We start from the raw sequence: 22,524 nt of genomic DNA, 5'->3' as shown, positions 1-22,524 counted from the left end.
TGTCAAAGTCCATGTGATGTCTTTAAATGTTTTTTCAGCCCAAAACATTGATATTCAGTTTAAATTATAAAAAACAGAGAAACAAAGGAATTCTCCATGTTTTAGCCCTCAAAACAGAGTACTCATATTTTGCATGTAAAAATGTACTTAACCATTCATTAATTATCACAATAGCTGGCAATATTTTTTTGGCACTGAATTTCTTTGCCTGGATTGTTTAACCAAATCTATATTTTAAGAATCTGTACTCTTGGTTTAGTTATCCATGTTCCTAAATGAGTCATTTGTGAGAACAGATTTCCAAATCAATGTTGATCAGCTTGTACTGAAAACCAGAAGTGATCCTCGACTCTGGGGAGCCCCAAACAAAATGTCTGTCTGTCAGTTACAGGTAGCTGAGCATCCTTACTAACTGTCTCTTGACTTTGTTTGTTTGTCTCTCCTGATGATACGCCGCTGCCTAAAACTAATGGAACCATCTTTCTCATAATGAAGTCTTTATTTTAAAAGTAACTATTTCCTCTTGGTATCTTTTGGATCTTTGCAGGGAGAAAAATGACGACACCTCGAGGGGTCCTCTTAAGAACTTTAAAAGATTTGGGAGATAAGGACTTTGAAGAATTCAAGTGGTACCTGCAGCAGCAGGGGGAGCTAGATGGCCACCCAGAAATCCCAAAGAGTCAAATGGAGAATGCAAACCGGATGGAAACCGTGGATGAGATGTTTAGGTTCTACAGTGAAAAAGCGACTGACGTGGCCAGAACAGTTTTAGCGACGATGAATCAGAATGAACTAGTGGAGAAATTACCAGAAACCTGCTTCAAACTCAAAGGTAAGTCAGAATCATTATTCATTATAAAGATGGATGTAAAAAGGTTGAAGTTGTAGGTTACAGAGACTTTAACAAACTCTCTCTGATCTACAAATATAGACATTTCATGTCTTGTTGCACTATGGATTATAGAACAAGCGCCCAAAAACACATCCAGCAGAGAAATAAAATGAAAGTCTCTCAGAGAACAAAAATGATGAACCTGAGGCAGACAATTCTGTTTTTAGTTGCTTCCAGCTGGTTAAGATGGGCACACACTAGAGTCACTGTAAGTTTTTCTTGGCCAACATTACTTCCCTCGATAGGACTCGAACACCGTCTGGTTTCTCTGGAGACCATCTTTTCAGGAACTACTGTAGTTATTAATCAAGCTGAACAGATTTCACACATAAAGAAATGTGTACACTTGTTAGACAACAAATTCATGACTCACATTCACTGTAACAAACTCTCATTGGTTTCTTTGTTCTCTTCATTCAGAGATTCTTCCTCGGTGCCAGCCAAAACTCAAATCCAATTTAAAAAAGAAGTTTGAGTGTGTGTTTGAGGGGATCGCTAAAGCAGGAAAACAGACCTTTCTGAATCAGATCTACACAGAGATCTACATCACAGAGGGAGGGACTGCAGAGGTCAATAAGGAACATGAGGTCAGACAGATTGAAACAGCATCCAGGAAACCAGACAGACCAGAAACAAGAATCAGACTAGAAGACATCTTTAAAACCCCACCTGGAAGAAATAAACCAATCAGAACAGTGCTGACAAAGGGAGTGGCTGGCATTGGGAAAACAGTCTTAACACAGAAGTTCACTCTGGACTGGGCTGAAGACAAAACCAACCAGGACATAATGTTCATATTTCCATTCACCTTCAGAGAGCTGAATGTGCTGAAAGAGAAAAAGTTCAGCTTGGTGGAACTTGTTCATCACTTCTTTACTGAAACCAAAGAAGCAGGAATCTGCAGGTTTGAAGAGTTCCACGTTGTGTTGATCTTTGACGGTCTGGATGAGTTTCGAGTTCCCCTGGACTTCAACAACACTGAGACCCTGACTGATGTCACAGAGTCCACCTCAGTGGATGTGCTGCTGACAAACCTCATCAGGGGGAAACTGCTTCCCTCTGCTCGCCTCTGGATAACCACACGACCTGCAGCAGCCAATCAGATCCCTGCTGACTGTGTTGATATGGTGACAGAGGTACGAGGGTTCACTGACCCTCAGAAGGAGGTGTACTTCAGGAAGAGATTCAGAGAAGAGGAGCAGGCCAGCAGAATCATCTCCCACATCAAGACAACACGAAGCCTCTACATCATGTGCCACATCCCAGTCTTCTGCTGGATCTCTGCTGGAGTTCTGGAGGAGCTGATGGAAACCAGAGAGGGAGGAGAGCTGCCCAAGACCCTGACTGAGATGTACATCCACTTCCTGGTGGTTCAGTCCAAAGTGAAGAACATCAAGTATGATGGAGGAGCTGGGACAGATCCACACTGGAGTCCAGAGAGCAGGAAGATGATTGAGTCTCTGGGAAAACTGGCTTTTGATCAGCTGCAGAAAGGAAACCTGATCTTCTATGACTCAGACCTGACAGAGTGTGGCTTCGATATCACAGCAGCTTCAGTATACTCAGGAGTGTTCACACAGGTCTTTAGAGAGGAGAGAGGACTGTACCAGGTCAGGGTGTTCTGCTTCGTCCATCTGAGTGTTCAGGAGTTTCTGGCTGCTCTTCATGTCCATCTGACCTTCATCAACTCTGGAGTCAATCTGATGGCAGAGGAACCAAAAGAGACGAGTCTCTACCAGAGTGCTGTGGACAAGGCCTTAAAGAGTCCAAATGGACACCTGGACTTGTTCCTCCGCTTCCTCCTGGGTCTTTCTCTGGAGACCAATCAGAATCTCCTACGAGGTCTGCTGACACAGACAGGAAGTAGCTCACAGACCAATCAGGAAACAGTCAAATACATCAAGAAGAAGATCAGTGAGGATCTGTCTGCAGAGAGAAGCATCAACCTGTTCCACTGTCTGAATGAACTGAATGATCGTTTTCTAGTGGAGGAGATCCAACAGTTCCTGAGATCAGGAAGTCTCTCCACAGATAAACTGTCTCCTGCTCGCTGGTCAGCTCTGGTCTTCATCTTACTGTCATCAGAAACAGATCTGGATGTGTTTGACCTGAAGAAATACTTTGCTTCAGAGGAGGCTCTTCTGAGGCTGCTGCCAGTGGTCAAAGCCTCCAACAAAGCTCTGTGAGTACAGAAGTAGTTGGATTCATGTGCCTTAACTTTAATACTTTGCTCTCTTTTTAACTTACACCTTTCTTTGTTATTGTGTCTCCAGTCTCAGTGGCTGTAACCTGTCAGAGAGAAGCTGTGGAGCTCTGTCCTCAGTCCTCAGCTCCCAGTCCTCCAGTCTGAGAGAGCTGGACCTGAGTAACAACGACCTGCAGGATTCAGGAGTGAAGAGGCTGTCTCCTGGACTGAAGAGTCCTCATTGTAAACTGGGAACTCTCAGGTCAGATGATTAGTTTGTCTTAAATTATTTGAAATGTTGCTTTAAACTTTCAGCTCCATGCAGAGTGTCACAAAGAAGACGACCTTTAAATCCCCAGTGTTGATACACACACACACACACACACACACACACACACACACACAGCAATGGTTTTGTTTTCTTAAAAATGTGGTTTTTTTATGGAGAGGGTCTTAATTGCCTGCCAGGAGAAAGAGAAAAAAGAGAAAAGCGACCCACTGCAAAGAATATTTACACTTATATTATGAGTGTAAATATATATAAATAACATTCAGAGATTAGCTTCCTGGCTACACTCTGTAACCTAAACAGCTTCTCTCATCTTAATTTCCTGAACCCCTTTTTGACCAGAAAGATCTTGGAACTATGAAACCAGAGGAAATAATTCAGGAACTAAACTCAAAAAGTACCTTTTGCGTGTTCCTGGTTGTGTTTCAACCACAGCAGAAGAACATGTTTTTGTTTCTCTTTGCATTTATTCTACAATTCTCTAATGTCATTCAGCTAACTTTTATTATTTATAAGCGACATACATTTGAGAGTTAATACAACACAAACAAAGATGATGTCAAGAAACAACACGTGAGTCAGTGCCGTGGGTTAAATTGAGTCCATTAGGACGTCAGTGCTTTTAGGTAGTGTGAGCAGACAGTGCCAACAGTTTTTTTTTGATTAATTAATTTTTATCTGTGTAGATCCAGAGTGAAGGTGTTCAGTTAAGAGTTGGTCTTCAGTCTCTCCTTAAAGATTGATCAGGACTCATTGATCAGATGGAGTTTGGAAGTTGGTTCCACCACCTATACGGGCTCTACAGAGGAGAAGAGTCTGGTTTGAGACGTAGAGGAGGAGCCAGACGTCTTTCACTGGAAGAGCGTAGTGGACGGGAGGGTTTGTGGACCTGAACAAAGGAGTTCAGATCAGCAGGAGCTGCTGTCTGTAGACAGAGACAAGGCTTTAATGTGATGCTGCTGAGACCAAAAACAAAATGAGAATAAATATATCTGTGCAAATGAAACAAGGGACAAATGATCTTCAGAAACTATACACAAAATGAGAAATATTCTTTGTACAAATTTGGAAATATACTGAGTGCAAATGAACAAACAATAGAAATGATCTGAGTGCATAGAACATAGTTCAAATAACCTTCACAAACTATATACAAATTAGTAGTATTAGCAATTGGAGTCCTGTAGTTTTTGTTGGCCAACTTGTGCACCAACTTGGACCCGGTGCTCCAAGACTGGACCTTCCTCAGTGTCTGCAGGACGGATGCTGATAGGGACCATGGCCTCACTCTGATTTACGTGAATAAAAATAAGATAATGAAGAAAATATGCATAAATAAATTAGTACATATTTATTTTAATTTCTGCATTGATTTCTCCAGTGGGTTTATAAACCTACCCTACATTCGCACATAGACAAACACAGTTTTCTATCAGATCAGACACATACTCCTCCTGCAAACATTATTATGGTAATGTTATGTTATGTTAGTATGTTTGCTAAATTTGTGGTATCAGCACCTGAATTGCTGTAAAGTGTATCTAAAATGAGCAACCCTATGACAAACTGCATAAAAGGCAAGTCTGATAAATCATTACACATAACAGTTTACTTGCAACGTTTTTATTATTACTGAAAAGAAATAGTAGGGTTACCGTTGCTGTATTCCTCCTTGCTACAACATGTATCAGCGTCAGACTCCGGTTACTCCGGTGACACCTCTGCTCCGTCTCCGTCGCCGGCGCCTAACAACTCGTTTGAAAGAAAATGTTCCAACGCCTCCTCAGTTGTATGCAGTCTCTTTGTCATGTTTTGTTTTGCAATGTTGTGGAAAACTATTATTTATACGTATAATTTGTTTGTTGTTTTCGTGGTTTGTTTACCCCGTGTCTAGCCAGTGACTGGCTGCCAGTCTATTGAAATTTCCAAAAACACACATCGATTGGTGGAGTACGTGCCTGGGACATTTACATTTTTAACCAATTAAGAAACAGGGTGGGACTAAACTCACATAACATCTGCAATTGGCTCAGAGGATGAAACTACGTGGTTTTCTTGACGAAGCAATGCTGCAGAATATGATGGCGTAACCATGGTTACTACACAGCCCCTGCAGGGCCAAATGAGACAAATGTGATATCACTGAAAAGCTGAAAATGTCCACTTTAACATACTTTTTAAAAAATCATATGGATAGGATTAACAGTTCAGAAGTTATTAAACGTTTTAGAACGAGAGCTATTGTTAGCCGCCGGCGGCTGTCTCGGTCTTTAAGGGTTAATAGGCTGATATAATATTTATGTTTCACACAACGTCCCAACTTTTACTGAGATCGCCTCACTGGGTTGTGGGAAGGATGGGGGTTGGGACCCTGGGAACACTGGAAGGCTAAGAGACCAGTTGCTAAGCTGGGAAGGGTGTTGGGGGCGTACTCAACCCACAACTGTTAAATGCTCAATGTAAACTGGGAACTCTCAGGTAAGGATTCAGCATTTTATTCAGCCAATGTATATTATTTATGAATGGATATCATTGATGGATAAACTTGTGACATGAAGATGTTTTTAGTTTCTTTCTCTTTCCGCCAGCATGTTGTTGTTGTTCATGTTTTTCTCTCTGTTGATGGACTTCATATGGACTTCATAGATAACAGGACGTGTTGTTCTGTGTGTTCAGTCTTTCCGGCTGTCTGGTCTCAGAGGACGGCTGTGCTTCTCTGGCCTCAGCTCTGAGATCCAACCCCTCCCACCTGAGAGTCCTGGACCTGAGCTACAACCATCCAGGAGACTCAGGACGGAAGCTGCTGGAGGATCCACGCTGCAGACTGGACACTCTCAGGTAAGACAGACAGAGAGGACACTCTCAGGTAGGACAGACGGAGAGGACACTCTCAGTTAGGACAGACAGAGGGGCCACTCTCAGGTAGGACAGACTGACTGAATACTCTCAGGTAGGACAGACAGAGAGGACACTGTCAAGTAGGATGGACAGAGGGGACACTCTCAGGTAAGACAAACATAGGGGACACTCAGGTAGGACGGACAGAGGGGACACTCAGGTAGGATAGACAGAGAGGACACTGTCAAGTAGGACGGACAGAGGGGACACTCAGGTAGGACAGACAGTGGGGACACTCTCAGGTAGGACAGACAGAGTGGACATTGTGGAGACAGAGTGGACACTATGGACAGTAGGGTTGTCACGATACTAAAATTTTCAACTCAATACCGATAATCAGGAAAACATTCAATACCACAAGGATAAAAACAAAGACCCCAAAATTTAACAGAAATATTTTTATTAACATGAAAAATGCAGGGGCAGAACCAAGATGGCAGCTTAGTGAGAACGCTCCAAACAACCGTGCACGGTTTAGTTAAAAACCTAATATAAACTGCTAACTTCTTACAATAGAACTTCGGCGTTGACATGTCAAAAACTACTGCAACCACACAGTGTGATATTTTCACTCGGGGACGCAAAACTGGTACTAAAACAACTCCGCCAGATCCAACGAGCGACACAGAAGCTAAAGCTAGCCATATGGCTAATATATAGCTGAAGTTTTTAGCGAGCTAAAAGCGCTCCGGGCAGACTTCGGTGCAAAGTTGGACAATATTGACACCCGTCTGACTGGCATGGCGAACTCAATGGCAGCATTGGAGTGCAGGGTGACAGAAGTGACGCGAGATTTTTCCTCCAATACATCGCGTATCGACGAAGCTGAACGCCGCATACGGGATGCAGAAGATACACTTGACGAAACAGGCGCCACACTACACTCTGCCACCAAGCGGATCACTTACCTGGAATCCAAAGTAGACGACTTAGAGAACCAGGGCAGAAGAAAAAACCTCCGGCTCTATGGCATACGAGAGGGAGCCGAGGGCCAAAAATCACTCTTTGTCTTTATCAATAACATGCTGCCACGATGGCTGGGGCTAAACCCCGACAGACAGCTTACTCTGGAGCGGGTCCATCGCACACTGGCGTCTGGGAAGCCCATCCAAAACAGAGTGATCCTCATTCGCTTCTTAAAGTGGAAGTGAAGCGTGCATTAATTGGCACTTGTATCACTCAAATATTCACGAAAAAGCATCCTGCTAATTTAAAAATAAAATAAAAGTAGATAAAACGTGAGAAATTACCAATTTAATATCGTAATTTAACCTAGCTAGCTCGACAGCGCGCCGCCATTTTGGAGTGACGTCAATGCCTACGTCACGGGGTTGGTTGGTTCTCTCGGCGCGGTTCAATCCATAGGTATTACCAGCTACACTACACTGCACCTACGTCCGTAATTAATTTAAGAAGAGAACCACAATGGATGGAGATGAAGTAGAAAGGCTGAGTGAACATCTCAAACCCATTGCCGAGGCTTTCGAGCCAATACGGCTGAGACTGGAGCGGTGGTCCGGAGAGAGGAGGAGGATGTGGAGCCGGAGCTCGTCTGGGGGGCGGAGCGAGTCGGCAGCACCTGGTGTCGGTGTGTCCTGAGTCTGTCTGCGGTCAGGAGGCTGACCTGGACCATGCCATGCGTGGTGAAGCATGTGTAACAAATGTTCGCACATTTGGAGTACTGTGCCGGGAGGTGGCCGTGCTGTCCCTGAAGGACGTCCGAGCTGAAAGATGTCCGAGCTGAAAAATATCCGAGCGGAGACACCGGAGCGTCCTGTCAACAGCAGGTAACTAGGTCAAGCTAATTAACTTCAGTAATCGCTGGTGGTTTAATGTAAAATATAATAAATAAACGCTATAGTGACACAGGAATGTGATGGAGAAGATGCGAACAATGTTTCCATTTTCAATAGTTATCAGACGAAAACGTTTTAGTTTATGTCGCTTCATGCTAACGGTAATCGCTAATTACCAGCTAACATTAGCGTTAGCTAACAATGACATCAAATGGCCAACTAGGTTGCAATAATAATTTTCTTGTGGACGAAAGAGTGTGATGCAAAACATGTGTGAGAAGTCTGGGTGACAGTATGATGACACATGAAGCATTGTTTGGCTTGTTTGTTTATCTTGTATCGGCCAGCACGTTATGAGGAGTGGAGGGGGCAGGAACATCTGTGGTAACAGCACCAACTAACGTTAGGTACAGAGCATAGACGGTACAGAGCACCATATACAGGGACTGCCCCCCTATAAATTAACCTTAAATTAGCTTGTTGCACAACTACAAACAACTATTTCATGAATGTAATCATTTGAGACAGCATGACTAGCAGTTCTAGAGTTGATATGTATGAATACATGTGGTAAAACTAATCTAACCAATACAAATTTTTATCAGTCTCTTTAGGTTGACTGCGTACAGACAGTTAACAAGACAGTTAAGAAGAACAGGATCCTGATTCCAGCCTGTCATCCACTCCATCAGAGCTGTTTCCCCCCCTGGTATATCATGGATTTGAGTATGCTTATGAGGATTTATGAATGTTGCATGAAAGTGATTGCCATTAAATATGGTTTACTGTAATATTTTTCTGCACTTTGTTGTGATTTTATTTATTACAATAACCATGCATAAAAACTGTCCAATGTTTCCTCCATTTTGTTACAGTAGTGGGTAATTGTTGTTTTAGTTTAACCAGTGCTGGTTGAATCACTAAAATTACCTTTATTTGGTGTGTTGTCATCATATGATAAATGTGTGCTTCTGAGGGATGTTGAACATAATGATGTTAATGTCACATTCTTTTAGAAGCCAGGGTATTATTCTTCTGTGACTATCAAAAGTATCAATATGCCGTTACTTCTAACATCTATGGACAATCATGCACCTTACTATATTAGCAATAACCACCTGACTTCACTTATGTACAGTGTATAACATATTACCATCATTGTGCACTGTATACAGCACATAGTGTAGCATAGTTATGGTTATATCTCTATTCAATTTTTTTCAAACATTTTCCATCTGCATTAAGTTCTGTATAATGTTTTATTAATGGTTTGTATTCTGCTCTTCACTTTGTTTTTGTTTTTTTACTAGGTGATGTAAAAGTTGCTAGTAATAGTTATAGAAACTCATTATGATAGAATCTCAAATACAAAAGTTGGACTAGGCTCAAATACTGAAAACTCGCCATGTTGATTAATATAATATACTTGGTTTACTGGCGCTACTATTGGTTGATGTTGTTGAGCTGTCAGAGTCAGAGCCAATCAGAGGCTGAATAGGGCGGGTCTTAACGGAACGCGGGGTTCAAGGGTCAAAGGAACCCATGTGACCTCAGGTCAGCCTCAAGTGTTTTTGTTTTTTTTTAGCGTGCGACTGTCAATACTTCTGTTGAGTAAAATATTTTTCCAAAAGTAAATGATTGTGCATTATGTTGGTTCGTGTTGGTGAAGCTTTTTTAATTTTTTTTTAATCTGCCACTACACATGGAGACGCATTTGAAGCAGTTAGGCCAAGTAAAGGAATAGTGCCTGTAAACTGCACGCATCACAAGAATATAGCCTGCAAGATGTGGTGAGGGAGGTCGCGGAATGTAGGATAACCCGACTGACTGATGTGGAGTCACGGTAAGAAATAATAACTAAAAATAATAATTTCTTTAGAGGTTTGCATCAGCTGTGATGAGCTCCTCTGGCCAAGGAATTAATTGATGTTGATGTGGAATTATTTGGGTTTTAAGACAGGTGTTTTCATTTATTGTTGTGGTTACTTTTTAATTTTTGACAGTAATTTCAGACCAATGCTGAGCTGCAGATGTGTTCATGTTTAGGCTCAGAGTGGTGAGGGTATTTATGAGGGCTGCTGTTTGAGGTGAAAGGTGTTTAATAAGAGGCTCACAGAGGGACAGAGTCGGACAGCTGCGTTTCAATTATTGTGTTTGTGTATATGGTTTGTTTTGGAGTATGGACATAGTTGATGACTTAATACCTGCTGACTTAACTTGACCTGTCTCACTGCCTGTCTGTCTCTGCGGTGGATTGATGCCGCTGTACTGTTAGAGTGTTGTGCTGTCAGTAGAGCTCCGGTTATAACGGCGGTGAAATTAAAAACACTCCAGCGTCTGTAGTTAGCATTTTCTGGAGGAAGATTGCATAGAGCAGAAGAGTTTTGAGTTTGGCAAGCTAGTGGTCTGCTGGACCAGCAGACTAAAGCCTGGAGCTGCTCTGGCTGTTTCTAAGTTCACCGCCAGTCAGCGCAGCAGTACTGCTCTCCAAAGTTTGTGAAAATGGACTGTTTTGTCGGCCTATTCTTCGGCCTTAACCTTGTAAAACTCATTTTACACCCCAGTACAATACAGTAGTGTCCTCCCTTCTGTCTTCTCATCTCCTTTGGCTCACCAGTCTCCATCGTTCCCTCTGTTATCTCTCCTGTTATCTCTCTGTGTGATGCGGACCGCGAAGCCAACCAACCCCGTGACGTCACGGGATATTGTACCGCAAGATGGCGGCGCCCGTGCCACGAAATATAAAACGGCACTCCGTTTTTCTTTAATTTGTTTATATTTTTCACGTTTGTTGTATAACTATTGATAAGAATAGGTCTCAATCTAGTAAATAAGGGTAACTTGGTTGACTGCTTCATTTCCACTTTAAAGTTCCAGGAGAAGGAGCTTGTCTTTCGCGAATCAAAGCAGTGAAACATCACACATGAGGGAGACAAGATATCATTCGCCCAGGATCTGTTGGCAGAGACTGTTCGGATCCGACGCAGATTTAACCCAGTTACGAAGCTGTTTGTTAACATCAACGCCTTCCGTGGATTTCAACACAACCCCTGCAGGCTTAGAGTGCTACACGGCGGCAAGATTCACCTTTTCTCAACACCGCGGGAAGCTGAACAATTTCACGAAAGCATCAAGTAATTTACACATGACACGCTGCTGACAGGTGTTTCCACAGCCACACAAACCTGGGACTCCACCGGAGAAAACAGCTGATCAGCCGTAGGCTACAGCTGATCATCAGGATATACAACAGAAGAGAGCCCAGATAATTCCGAAGTAAGCTTTTGTTGTTGTGAGTTAAGTTATGAATAACGTTACATGACTTTCATCTTTAAAATTGAAATGTAATTTTGTTCAGTGTGTACACACTTATTTGGGGTTGACTACCTACTTTTTTTTTTTTTTTTTTTGCAGTTTATGTTTTATAAGACCAGTGGATATTGTTCTGGACCAATAGATATTGTTTTGTTTTAACATGGTCAAATCTTACATACTAAAAAGGGAAAATTACTATACCAAGTTTAGAGTGCACGGTTTAGGGGCATTGATTGTTTTTGTCGAGGACTTAGGTTACCTTATGCTGATTTGTTGCTCCTCAAGTATTGAGGATCAGCGTCTCGCAACATTTCTACTCAAGGGGAAGGTTTGCATTTCAGTTGGGGAAATGCTGGGGTTGAGGGTGGGACTGTTCGAAGTACTGTGTGTGTGTGTGTGTTTGTGCGTGTGGCCGGGGGGGGTGTATGTGTGCATGCGTGCTTGCATCATTTTTATTTTTTTTAAGTTTACATTTTCATTAGCATACACTATGCCGAGATTATCATATATGGAGAAAACAAAACAAGTAAATAATTTGGATATTAAAATTACAAGCTGGAATGTTCGGGGAATGAGAAAACTGGCCAAATTGAAACAAGTACTGAGCAGGATAAAATATCTTTAATCTGAAATAGTCTTCCTACAAGAATCACACTTCATTGCCTCGGACATACACATCTGAATAAACGGTTGTCAGGTCAAGTGTTTCACGCTTCCTATAATAGTCATATTATAGTATATAATAGTATCTGGAAGATACATTATTATTCAAGGCAATATTTTGTCACAAAAACTAAATCTCATAAATATCTATGGGCCAAACGAGGACAATTCATCATTTTTTGAAAGATTATTTCTCACTGTGTCTGCCTTGGAGGGATTTTATATTATTGGAGGAGATTTTAATTGCGCCCTCGACCCAGTGTTGGATAGATCCACCCAAACTGACACAACACATGTACAAACTAGAAAAACACTGATTAATTGTATGAACGATTTAAAATTAGTCGAAATTTGGAGGACACAGAACCCAGACAAAAGGGAATATTCTTGCTACTCAAACACATAGAAAAAACTCACTCACGCATCGATTACTTTTTAATTTGGGGAAAGACTGAGCTACTCTACCTCCCAGGGAAGGGCTCTGACCTCTGACCTCCACATCACTGTCCAGAACACAGTGGTTGTCTCCACAGAAACCGCCAAAAACCTTGGCGTAACTCTTGACAACCAACTGTCCCTCTCCACAAACATCACCGCCACTACCAGATCCTGCAGATTTTTACTGCATAACATCAGGAGAATCCGCCCGTTTCTCACCCAGAAGGCAGCTCAGGTCCTGGTCCTGGTCCTGGTCCAGGTCCTGGTCCAGGTCCTGGTCCAGGCACTGGTCATCTCATGCCTGGACTACTGCAACTCCCTCATGGCAGGTCTGCCTGCCAAAGCCATCCGACCTCTACAACTCATCCAGAATGCAGCTGCTCGATTGGTCTTCAATCTTCCCAAATTTTCAACACAACACCCCTCCTCCGCTCCCTCCACTGGCTACCGGTGGCTGATACGCTTCAAGACTCTAGCTCTGGCGTACTCTGCTGCTAACGGTTCAGGTCCTACTTACATCCAGGACCTTGTCAAACTCTACACCCCTGCCCGTCCTCTCCGCTCTGCATCAGCCAAACAGCTGGCGACTCCCACCCTGCGTGGGTCAACTCGCCTCAAAACCTCCTCCAGACTTTTCTCTGTCTTGGCTCCCAAATGGTGGAACGAGCTCCCCACCGACATCAGGACCTCAGACAGCCTGGACATCTTCCGCCGCAGGCTGAAGACCTACCTCTTCCAACAATACCTCGGTTAAGCCATGGTCACCTAACACATATATATATTTTTAAAAAAATGTTCTTCTTCTTTTCTTCTTTAACATATAGCACTCCTTTAGCGATGACAGTTAGCTCTTAAAGTTATGTACTTACTCGATTTCTGTGGTCTATGTCTAGTACCATCGGGTTGAATGCACTTATTGTAAGTCGCTTTGGACAAAAGCGTCTGCTAAATGACATGTAATGTAATGTAATTTCAGTGGAACTATTGTCTAAGGTTAAAAAATGTTGGTACAATAGTATCGTAATCAGTGACCATGCAGCAGTATCTATGGAGATCTACCTAGGGAGGTCTGAGCATTGCCCAAGATGGAGGTTACAAGTTTATCTACTACAGGATCCAGCTTTTGTTAAATATGTGGAAAGATGTATTACTAATTATTTTGAACTTAATACAGATGAAACTACGGTCAGTATTAGATGGGAGGCATTCAAAGCCTATATAAGGGGAGAAATTATTAGTTACACAAGTTCTAAAACCAAACAGGAAAACCAAGAATTCCAAACACTAGAAAACCAAATTAAAGAAGCAGAGACTGAAATTTATAAGAATAATGACCATGAAAAATTACATAATCTATCCATTTTGAGAGCTAATTATGACAAATTAACAACTGAAAGTTTAATGTGGACAATACAAAAATATTATGACCAAGGGGAAAAAGCAGGTAAATTATTGGCCTGGAGAATCAAGAAAATGCAAGCTGAAAGAACGATTAACTGTATAAAGTCAGTATCTGGTGACATGACTATGGATCCATTGGAGATAAATAATAATTTTAGGGGCTTTTACAAATTGCTATACAAATCAGAATATACAGAAAATAAAAAGGCTCAGAATTCATTTCTTAATCAGTTGCAATTTCGGACTATATCAGACGATGAAAAGATAACGCTAGATCTTCCATTAACAACAAAAGAACTCTGTGAGGCTATAGGGGATATTAATAGCGGTAAGGCACCCGGACCAGACGGGTTACCAATAGAGTTTTATAAAATATTTAAAAAACAACTAATAAAGCCACTTTTAGACATGTATGAAGAATCACTTACTGTAGGAGTGCTTCCAGATTCACTAAGATTAGCAATAATAACCCTAATATTAAAACCAAATAAACCCCCAGCTGAATGCTCGTCTTACAGACCAATTAGTTTAATGGGTTGTGACACGAAGATACTTTGTAAGGCACTTTCTAGAAGATTAGATGAATATCTCCCTCAGCTGGTTGTTGATGATCAACAAGGCTTTGTGCAAAAAAGGCAAGGTTATCATAATATTAGAAGAGTCTTGAATATACTACATGAGAAACATAATGCAAAAGACACGGCAATGCTATCAGTAGATGCATCTCAAGCATTTGATAGGATAGAATGGGGCTACCTTTTTGAAATACTTCCAAGATTTGGGCTGGGCGGAACTTTTCTCAAATGGATTCAACTATTGTACACAAATCCAACTGTTGAGATCCTAACCAATAATACCATTTCAAAACCCTTTAGTCTACAGAGATCCACCCGACAGGGCTGCCCTTTTTCTCAATTGAACCTCTAGCCATAGCTGTGAGAGCACATACGGGTTTAACAGGCATTACAATTGGGGGGATAGACCATTGCATCTCTTTATATGCGGATGACATCATATTTTTTTTGACAAAGTTAGAAAATAGTATTCCCAACCTGATGAGATTAATTGAAAATTTCGGGGAGTTCTCTGGTTATAAAATTAATATTTCTAAATCAGTATTAATGTTTCTTAATGAGGATGAAAGACATAATCCCATCATAAATACTCAATTTGTAACAGCCACTGAAGGATTTAAGTACTTGGGTGTTAAAATTACTCCTGAACTCAGTAAAATATTCCCAGCAAATTATGATCCCTTGTTAGACGGAAAAACTGAAACACTGAATCGCTGGTCCACCTTGCCTATATTTATGGTTGGACGAATAGATTTAATAAAAATTACTATTTTACCAAAATGTTTATATTATTTCCAAACACTCCCATTACCATTACCAAGCTTGTTTTGCAATAAAATCGATAAACTGTTTTCACGATTCATATGGAACGACAGGAAAGCCAGGCTCCGCCTCAAGCTTTTATATCTGCCTTATGAGAGAGGGGGGCTTCGACTCCCCAATCTTGAGTGGTATTATATGGCTGCCCAACTGACCTCAGCGTCATACTATTTCTGTACAGCAGCCGCCCCAGCCTGGGTAAGCATCGAACAGGAGTCTATGCCAGATCTACCATTCGGATATTAAGAAGTTAAAAAAGCATACGAAAAATCCCTTTCTCAAAAACACGATTTTGGTCTGGCATGCTGCACATAAACATATAGGTGATATGCCTGCATTGTCTCAATATACTCCTATCTGGGGTAATGAACAGTTTGCACCTGGTAAAAAGGATGGAGGGTTTCGGTCATGGAACATGAAGGGTATTCAGAAAATGATGGATCTTTACAAAGACGGAGTTTTGCTTTCTTTTGATCAACTAAGCACCTGTTCAAATATTTACAATTAAAAAGCTACATGTCATCGAAATATAAACAGATAACACGTATACCACCTCTATCAAAACTTGAAGAAACAACATTGGTGAATTTAGAAGGGAGGGGACATGTATCTAAATATTACAACTTATTGGTCACATATAGCTCTGAATCAACATCAGATAAGTTAAACGCCTGGAAAACAGATTTACAAGAAGAAATAGATGAGACGGATTGGAACGATGCTTGTTTAAAAGCGCAAAAACAGACAATAAACACAAGGTTTCAATTACTTCAGTATAAGTGGTTAATGAGAATGTACATAACTCCTGTCAAGCTCCATCATATGTCTGCTAATACTCCAGATGTCTGTACTAAATGTTTAAATGAGAAAGGTACTTTACTCCACTGTCTATGGGAATGTCTAAAGATTCAAAACTTCTGGAAGAATGTTATAAAATTTTTGTCAAAGATGTTTAATACCACGATTCCTTTAAATGTTAAACTTTGCGTGCTTGGAATATATCCGAAGGACTTCATACAAACACGGAAACAGACTAAACTTCTGGACTTTGGACTACTTCAGGCCAGGAGAGCTATTGCATTATGTTGGAGGAGTATGGACGCTCCATCATTGAGAATGTGGATGAGGGAGCTTTTGGACTGCATTGGACTCGAAAGACTAACTTACATTGCTAAGGGCAAACAGAAAGACTTTGTTCAGCTTTGGGAATCATACATGATTATCATGAAAGCTGGAATAGTAGGCTTTACCTGAGAGGCGACTGTGAACAATGAAGGGGAACAGTTTTATTTTTATTTTATGTTAATCCTATCTGATATTGGTGCAAGTCGTGTGTGTGTGTGTGTGTGTTTATGCAATATAAGTATTTCCAGTCCCAAACTGTTAAGTTGTTATTGAATGTTTCATTGATGGGACATTGTATTATGAGAAAAAGACAATAAATATAGTAGGGGGAAAAAAAACAAGACAAATGCAACATAATAGCGCAATAGAGCAACACAAAATTAACAGAACCACAGGTTAAATATTTATAATAAAACCAGTTGTGCTAAAAGAAACTGCAACTATGATAACAAGCTTCAGGTCTGAGGTAATGCACAAAATAAATAAATACAATAAACAATAACAATTAGAACTAGAAAATTTCCTCTGGGTAAATAGTGAAAGGGCCACGGGGGCTACTGCCGGTGTGTGTGCACTATGATGAGATTCTTCAGAGGTTTCAAACAATTAATACTAGTAATGTTTTGATACTATATAATATACAAGGAGCACACCTACAACAAGCATTCCTTTACAAGTATTTATTTATACAGCAACCTATGACCTTTAACCTCAAAATGTGTGTGTGTGTGTGTGAAGCATGTGTGTGTGTGTGTGTGTGTGAGAGAGAGAAGCATGTGTGTGTGTGTGTGTGAAGCATGTGTGTGTGTGTGTGTGTGAAGCATGTGTGTGTGTGTGTGTGTGAAGCATGTGTGTGTGTGTGTGTGTGTGTGTGTGTGTGTGTGTGTGTGTGTGTGTGTGTGTGTGTGAAGCATGTGTATCTGGAGGAGTATGCGCGCTTACGCGCATGTGTGTGTGCGTGTATCTGTAACTATAATCACATCAAAGGATCAAAGACTTTGTGGTCGACCAATCAGAGCAGAGCAATCAACAGAATTAACTGCCGCTGTAGAATGTTCCAGCACAGTGACAGCAGCCAGAGGTGGACAGACTGGAATTTCTGGCCTCGAACAGAAAGCATTGTTGGCAAAACCATAATACCTATCATTGATCCGACTTCACTTTGAGCGTCCTGAGTTCTTCCTGAACGTCTACATATGTTTGTTTTAAGAAAAATGAAAAAATAGCTTTGTTAGAGCGATCTGAAAAACTGTTAAATATGCTTTTCAACAGAAATCTTCCTGCGTTTTTAATATGGGAGCCAATGAGGCTGTTGGTGGTGTTGGTGGATCATCTGTGCGTCCTACCCCCAAACTATAACTCTGACAGCTTTACCAGAGGATTGTGAGGGAGAAGACTAATTTTCCTACGTTTCTATGTATAAATTATTTCTGTAGAGTGGAATTTGCGGCCTGGAGCGCAGTTTTCAAATTTATTTTTTGACAGTTTTTTCTCTCCCTCTACACTCTGGTGATGATGTCACACACTGTGACACGAACATTATGTGCAATACACACCCATTATAATCTCAGAATTTCTCCAAAAATGATCATGGTCATTGAACAGGGATTGATAAAAAACTATATGACGTATCGAAACGTGGATTAATACACCGATACACAAGACTTGTGTCTACTGTTTAAAGTTTAAATGGAGTCTCTAGGTGAAATTATGCCGGAGAAGTAGACGTTTAAAAATCTCCAATTATTGTTCTTTTTCCCTCATTTTTTTTCAGCCGTCCCATTCATTTCAATACAAAATTTGGGGCAGTTTTTCGTATTCGTATTCTGTAGAGAAAAGTAATAGCACACCGATCCCGATCAAACCGCACGTTTTGATATATAATTTGTCCTGCAACTCTTCGAGTTGTAGGACTAGTAGCGGGACGAAATTGCGTCCGGAAGAGGAAGAAGAAGAAATCCACAGTATAACAGTAGTGCAGCACTGGTCCCTACAGATATTGCTGTAGGGACCAGTGCTGGTGAGATTGCCCCGAGGCCCTAATGCCAAACCAGTAAACATGAACATTACATTGTTGAAATGCTTATGCTGTATTCTCAGCAGCTGCACCTGTTACAAAAAAAGTCTGAAACTGAAAAGTGCACAGAATTATTCAATCACACAGGTCCTGTTCACCTCTGTCATATTGTTTGTGAGTGTTCTTCTGGACGGGTTGATGGATCATTTCGCTGTACTTAGTACTTGTACTCTGAGCAATGACAATAAAGGGGATTCTGATTCTGATTCTGATTTAGAAAGTGCATTGTCCTCTATTCTGTACTCTAGCTTCTGGGGACATGGCATCATATTTTCGTTGTTGGTCAAACATAGACGGTAGAGTCGGCTGTGTGTGTTGCTGTTTGGTTGCAGGTCGACTTTTCTCTGCTTCGGTATCGATACTTTTGAAAATGAGTATCGTAACCGGATACGTTTGAGTATCGATACTCTAAAAAAGTATCAATACTTTTGACAACCCTAATGGACAGACAGGGGACACTCTTGACAGACAGACAGGGGACACTGTTGTCAGACAGTAGTATAATAATAAATGTATAATGAGAATAACGGCGTCCTCCTTTCAGGGCGGAGCCTGCTGGAGTCCACTGGATGACATCAGGTCTGAGGAAGTGTAAGTGTGTTTATACATCACAACACATACACAGGAGATCTATAGGGGACAGGAGATCTATAGGGGACAGGAGATCTATAGGGGACAGCAGATCTATAGGGGACAGGAGATCTATAGGGGACAGGAGCTCTATAGGAGATAGGAGATCTATAGGAGACAGGAGATCACTAGGTGACAGGAGATCTGTAGGGGACAGGAGATCTATAGGGGACAGGAGATCTATAGGGGACAGGAGATCTATAGGAGACAGGAGCTCTATAGGGGACAGGAGATCTATAGGGGACAGGAGATCTATAGGGGGACAGGAGATCTATAGGGGACAGGAGATCTATAGGAGACAGGAGATCTATAGGGGACAGGAGATCTATAGGGGACAGGAGATCTATAGGAGACAGAAGATCTATAGGGGACAGGAGATCTATAGGGGACAGGAGGTCTATAGGGGACAGGAGATCTATAGGGGACAGGAGGTCTATAGGGGACAGGAGGTCTATAGGGGACAGGAGATCTATAGGGGGACAGGAGATCTATAGGAGACAGGAGATCTATAGGGGACAGGAGATCTATAGGGGACAGGAGATCTATAGGGGACAGGAAATCTATAGGGGGACAGGAGATCTATAGGAGACAGGAGATCTATAGAGGACAGGAGATCTATAGGGGACAGGAGATCTATAGGGGACAGGAGGTCTATAGGGGACAGGAGATCTATAGGGGACAGGAGGTCTATAGGGGACAGGAGATCTATAGGGGACAGGAGGTCTATAGGGGACAGGAGGTCTATAGGGGACAGGAGATCTATAGGGGACAGGAGGTCTATAAGGGACAGGAGATCTATAGGGGACAGGGGGTCTATAGGGGACAGGAGGTCTATAGGAGACAGGAGATCTATAGGGGACAGGAGATCTATAGGGGACAGGAGATCTATAGGGGTCAGGAGATCTATAGGAGACAGGAGATCTATAGGGGACAGGAGATCTATAGGAGACAGGAGATCTATAGGGGACAGGAGATCTATAGGAGATAGGAGATCTATAGGGGACAGGAGATCTATAGGGGACAGGAGATCTATAGGAGATAGGAGATCTATAGGAGACAGGAGATCTATAGGGCACAGGAGATCTATAGGAGACAGGAGATCTATAGGGGACAGGAGATCTATAGGAGACAGGAGATCTATAGGGCACAGGAGATCTATAGGAGACAGGAGATCTATAGGGGACAGGAGATCTATAGGAGATAGGAGATCTATAGGGGACAGGAGATCTATAGGGGACAGGAGGTGTCTCTTTGTGTCCATCAGTTGCTGCTGAATGTTTGATGGATAACATCAGCGTGATGTTGCTCTGCTGTCATCAGGTTCTAACTGCTGCTGGTCTTTTTCTCCATCAGATCGTTGTGAACTCACAGTCGACACAAACACAGTCGGCAGGAGGATCAAACTGTCTGACAACAACAGGACGCTGATACATGAGGAGGATCAGCCGTACCCTGATCATCCAGACAGGTTTGACTGGATGCCTCAGCTGCTGTGTAGAGATGGTCTGACTGGTCGCTGTTACTGGGAGGTCCAGTGGAGCGGAGGGGTTCATATGTCAGTGAGTTACAGAGGAATCAGACGGAGAGGAAACTATGAGGACTGTGTGTTTGGAAGCAATGATCAGTCCTGGAGTCTGTGGTGCTCTGATGATGGTTACACTGTCAGGCACAATTATAGAGAAACATCCTCCTCCTCCTCCCCCTCCTCCTCCTCCTTCTCCTCCTCCTCCTCCTTCTTCCCCTCCTCCTCCTCCTTCTCCTCCTCCTCCTCCTCTGGTAGAGTAGGAGTGTATGTGGACTGTCCTGCTGGCATTCTGTCCTTCTACAGAGTCTCCTCTGGCTCTCTGATCCACATCCAGACCGTCAACACCACGTTCACTGAACCTCTTTATCCTGGATTTGGGTTTGGGATTGGCTATGAGTCTCTGTTTTATCCTGGTTCCTCCTCAGTGTCTCTGTGTCGTCTGTGAGAGGACAGACTGTCTCCTCCTGTTTTTTGCTCTTTTTACATTTAACTCACTGTAGCCTTGTTTCCTCTCCTGTCCTCTCCTCTCAGCTCTGTGTAAACAGCCTCTCCTGTCCTCTCCTCTCTGCTCTGTGTAAACAGCCTCTCCTGTCCTCTCCTCTCTGCTCTGTGTAAATCATTTTTCTACTTCAGGATCAGATCATGTGGGCAGCAGATGTTTTCTCTCTTTGATTTCTTTTTATTATTATTATTATTATTATTCTCGTCAGACCCTGATCAGTTTATATTCAGTTTCCATTTTTTTCTTATATTTATCTGACAGTTTTCTGATATTTTCCAGTTTTTGTTTATATTTTTTTATTTTCCTGCCATTTCCCAGATGTTTTATTGATAAAACTAACCCTCTTGTATAATAACTTCACATATTTTACCTGTTTTTTACTCTGTAGATTTTCATTCTTTTTACTATTATTTTTTCCTATTAACACTATTACTGACGTATAGTTGATTTCATGGACTTAGTTACTTTCCAAATGTTGCAGCTGGTAAAATAATGTAATGCCTTTCTAAACTGCTGCTGGATTAACCTGTAATAATAACTTTATTATGATTATTATTGACTATATTTAGTTTGAATAATCTGTAAAGTAACTAAAGCTGCCAGATAAATGTAATGGAGTATTAAATACTGTGACTACAGGAGAGTAAATGTACTCAGTTACTTTGCTGCTCTAATAAAAATCACAATAACGTTAAACTGTCAAACTGAATAAAAACTTCTTTTATTGGAATCTCAATATTTTCACATATTTCATCCAAACATCTCAGATTTCCTGCAGAATAAATGTTGAGATCATTTAAAGTTTCTGTCAGATGAAACTGTTGTAAAATGTTGAACTATGAACTAGTTTGTTTGTCCCGGAGCTCTGCGAGCCGTCAGCGTGCGGGACACAGCTGAGCTCTCGGAGGCTCCTGGCGGCGGCGGCAGGCGGAGCAGCTGAACGGTTTCTCCCCGGTGAGAACCAGCCGCTGACTCTTCAGGGTGTTCAGCCCTTCAGCCAGTGAATACCTGGTGGTGGACATGGAGGTGGTGCCAAGTTCTAAGTATCCAGGTGTTTACCTGGATAATAAGTTGGACTGGTCCCTAAACACAGACGCTCTCTACTAAAAGGGGCGGAGCCTCTCTTTCTTCTCTCAGCTCAGATCTCTGGACATGTGATGCTGCAGATGTTTTATCAGTCTGTGGTGGTAGATGATCAGACTGGTCTACAGAGCTGGTTCTGGTCTAAAGACCTGGTTCTGGTCTACAGAGCTGGTTCTGGTCTACAGAGCTGGTTCTAGTCTAAAGAGCTGGTTCTGGTCTACAGAGCTGGTTCTGGTCTACAGAGCTGGTTCTAGTCTAAAGAGCTGGTTCTGGTCTAAAGAACTGGTTCTGGTCTACAGAGCTGGTTCTAG

At 41.9% G+C, this 22,524-nt stretch overlaps 1 protein-coding gene across 2 annotated transcripts in view; it reads left to right on the top strand.

Moving 5' to 3' along the window:
* LOC131993793 (NLR family CARD domain-containing protein 3-like) overlaps positions 1–21,860 on the top strand; it is a 33,292-nt gene extending 11,432 nt beyond the window's left edge. For both annotated transcript variants that reach the window (XM_059359830.1, XM_059359831.1), the window contains 6 exons: positions 548–832; positions 1,313–3,074; positions 3,166–3,339; positions 6,043–6,204; positions 19,018–19,064; positions 20,457–21,860. In XM_059359830.1, the coding sequence (XP_059215813.1) occupies positions 556–832; positions 1,313–3,074; positions 3,166–3,339; positions 6,043–6,204; positions 19,018–19,064; positions 20,457–21,073 (3,039 nt within the window). In that variant the 5' untranslated portion in view covers positions 548–555 and the 3' untranslated portion in view covers positions 21,074–21,860. The remainder of the gene's footprint in view (positions 1–547; positions 833–1,312; positions 3,075–3,165; positions 3,340–6,042; positions 6,205–19,017; positions 19,065–20,456) is intronic.
* The last annotated feature ends 664 nt before the right edge of the window (positions 21,861–22,524 follow it).

This window comes from Centropristis striata, chromosome 20 (assembly GCF_030273125.1).
Source record: "Centropristis striata isolate RG_2023a ecotype Rhode Island chromosome 20, C.striata_1.0, whole genome shotgun sequence".
NCBI lineage: Eukaryota > Metazoa > Chordata > Actinopteri > Perciformes > Serranidae > Centropristis > Centropristis striata.
Note: the sequence above shows the minus strand (reverse complement) of the source record. Positions and strands in the feature narration are given on the sequence as shown.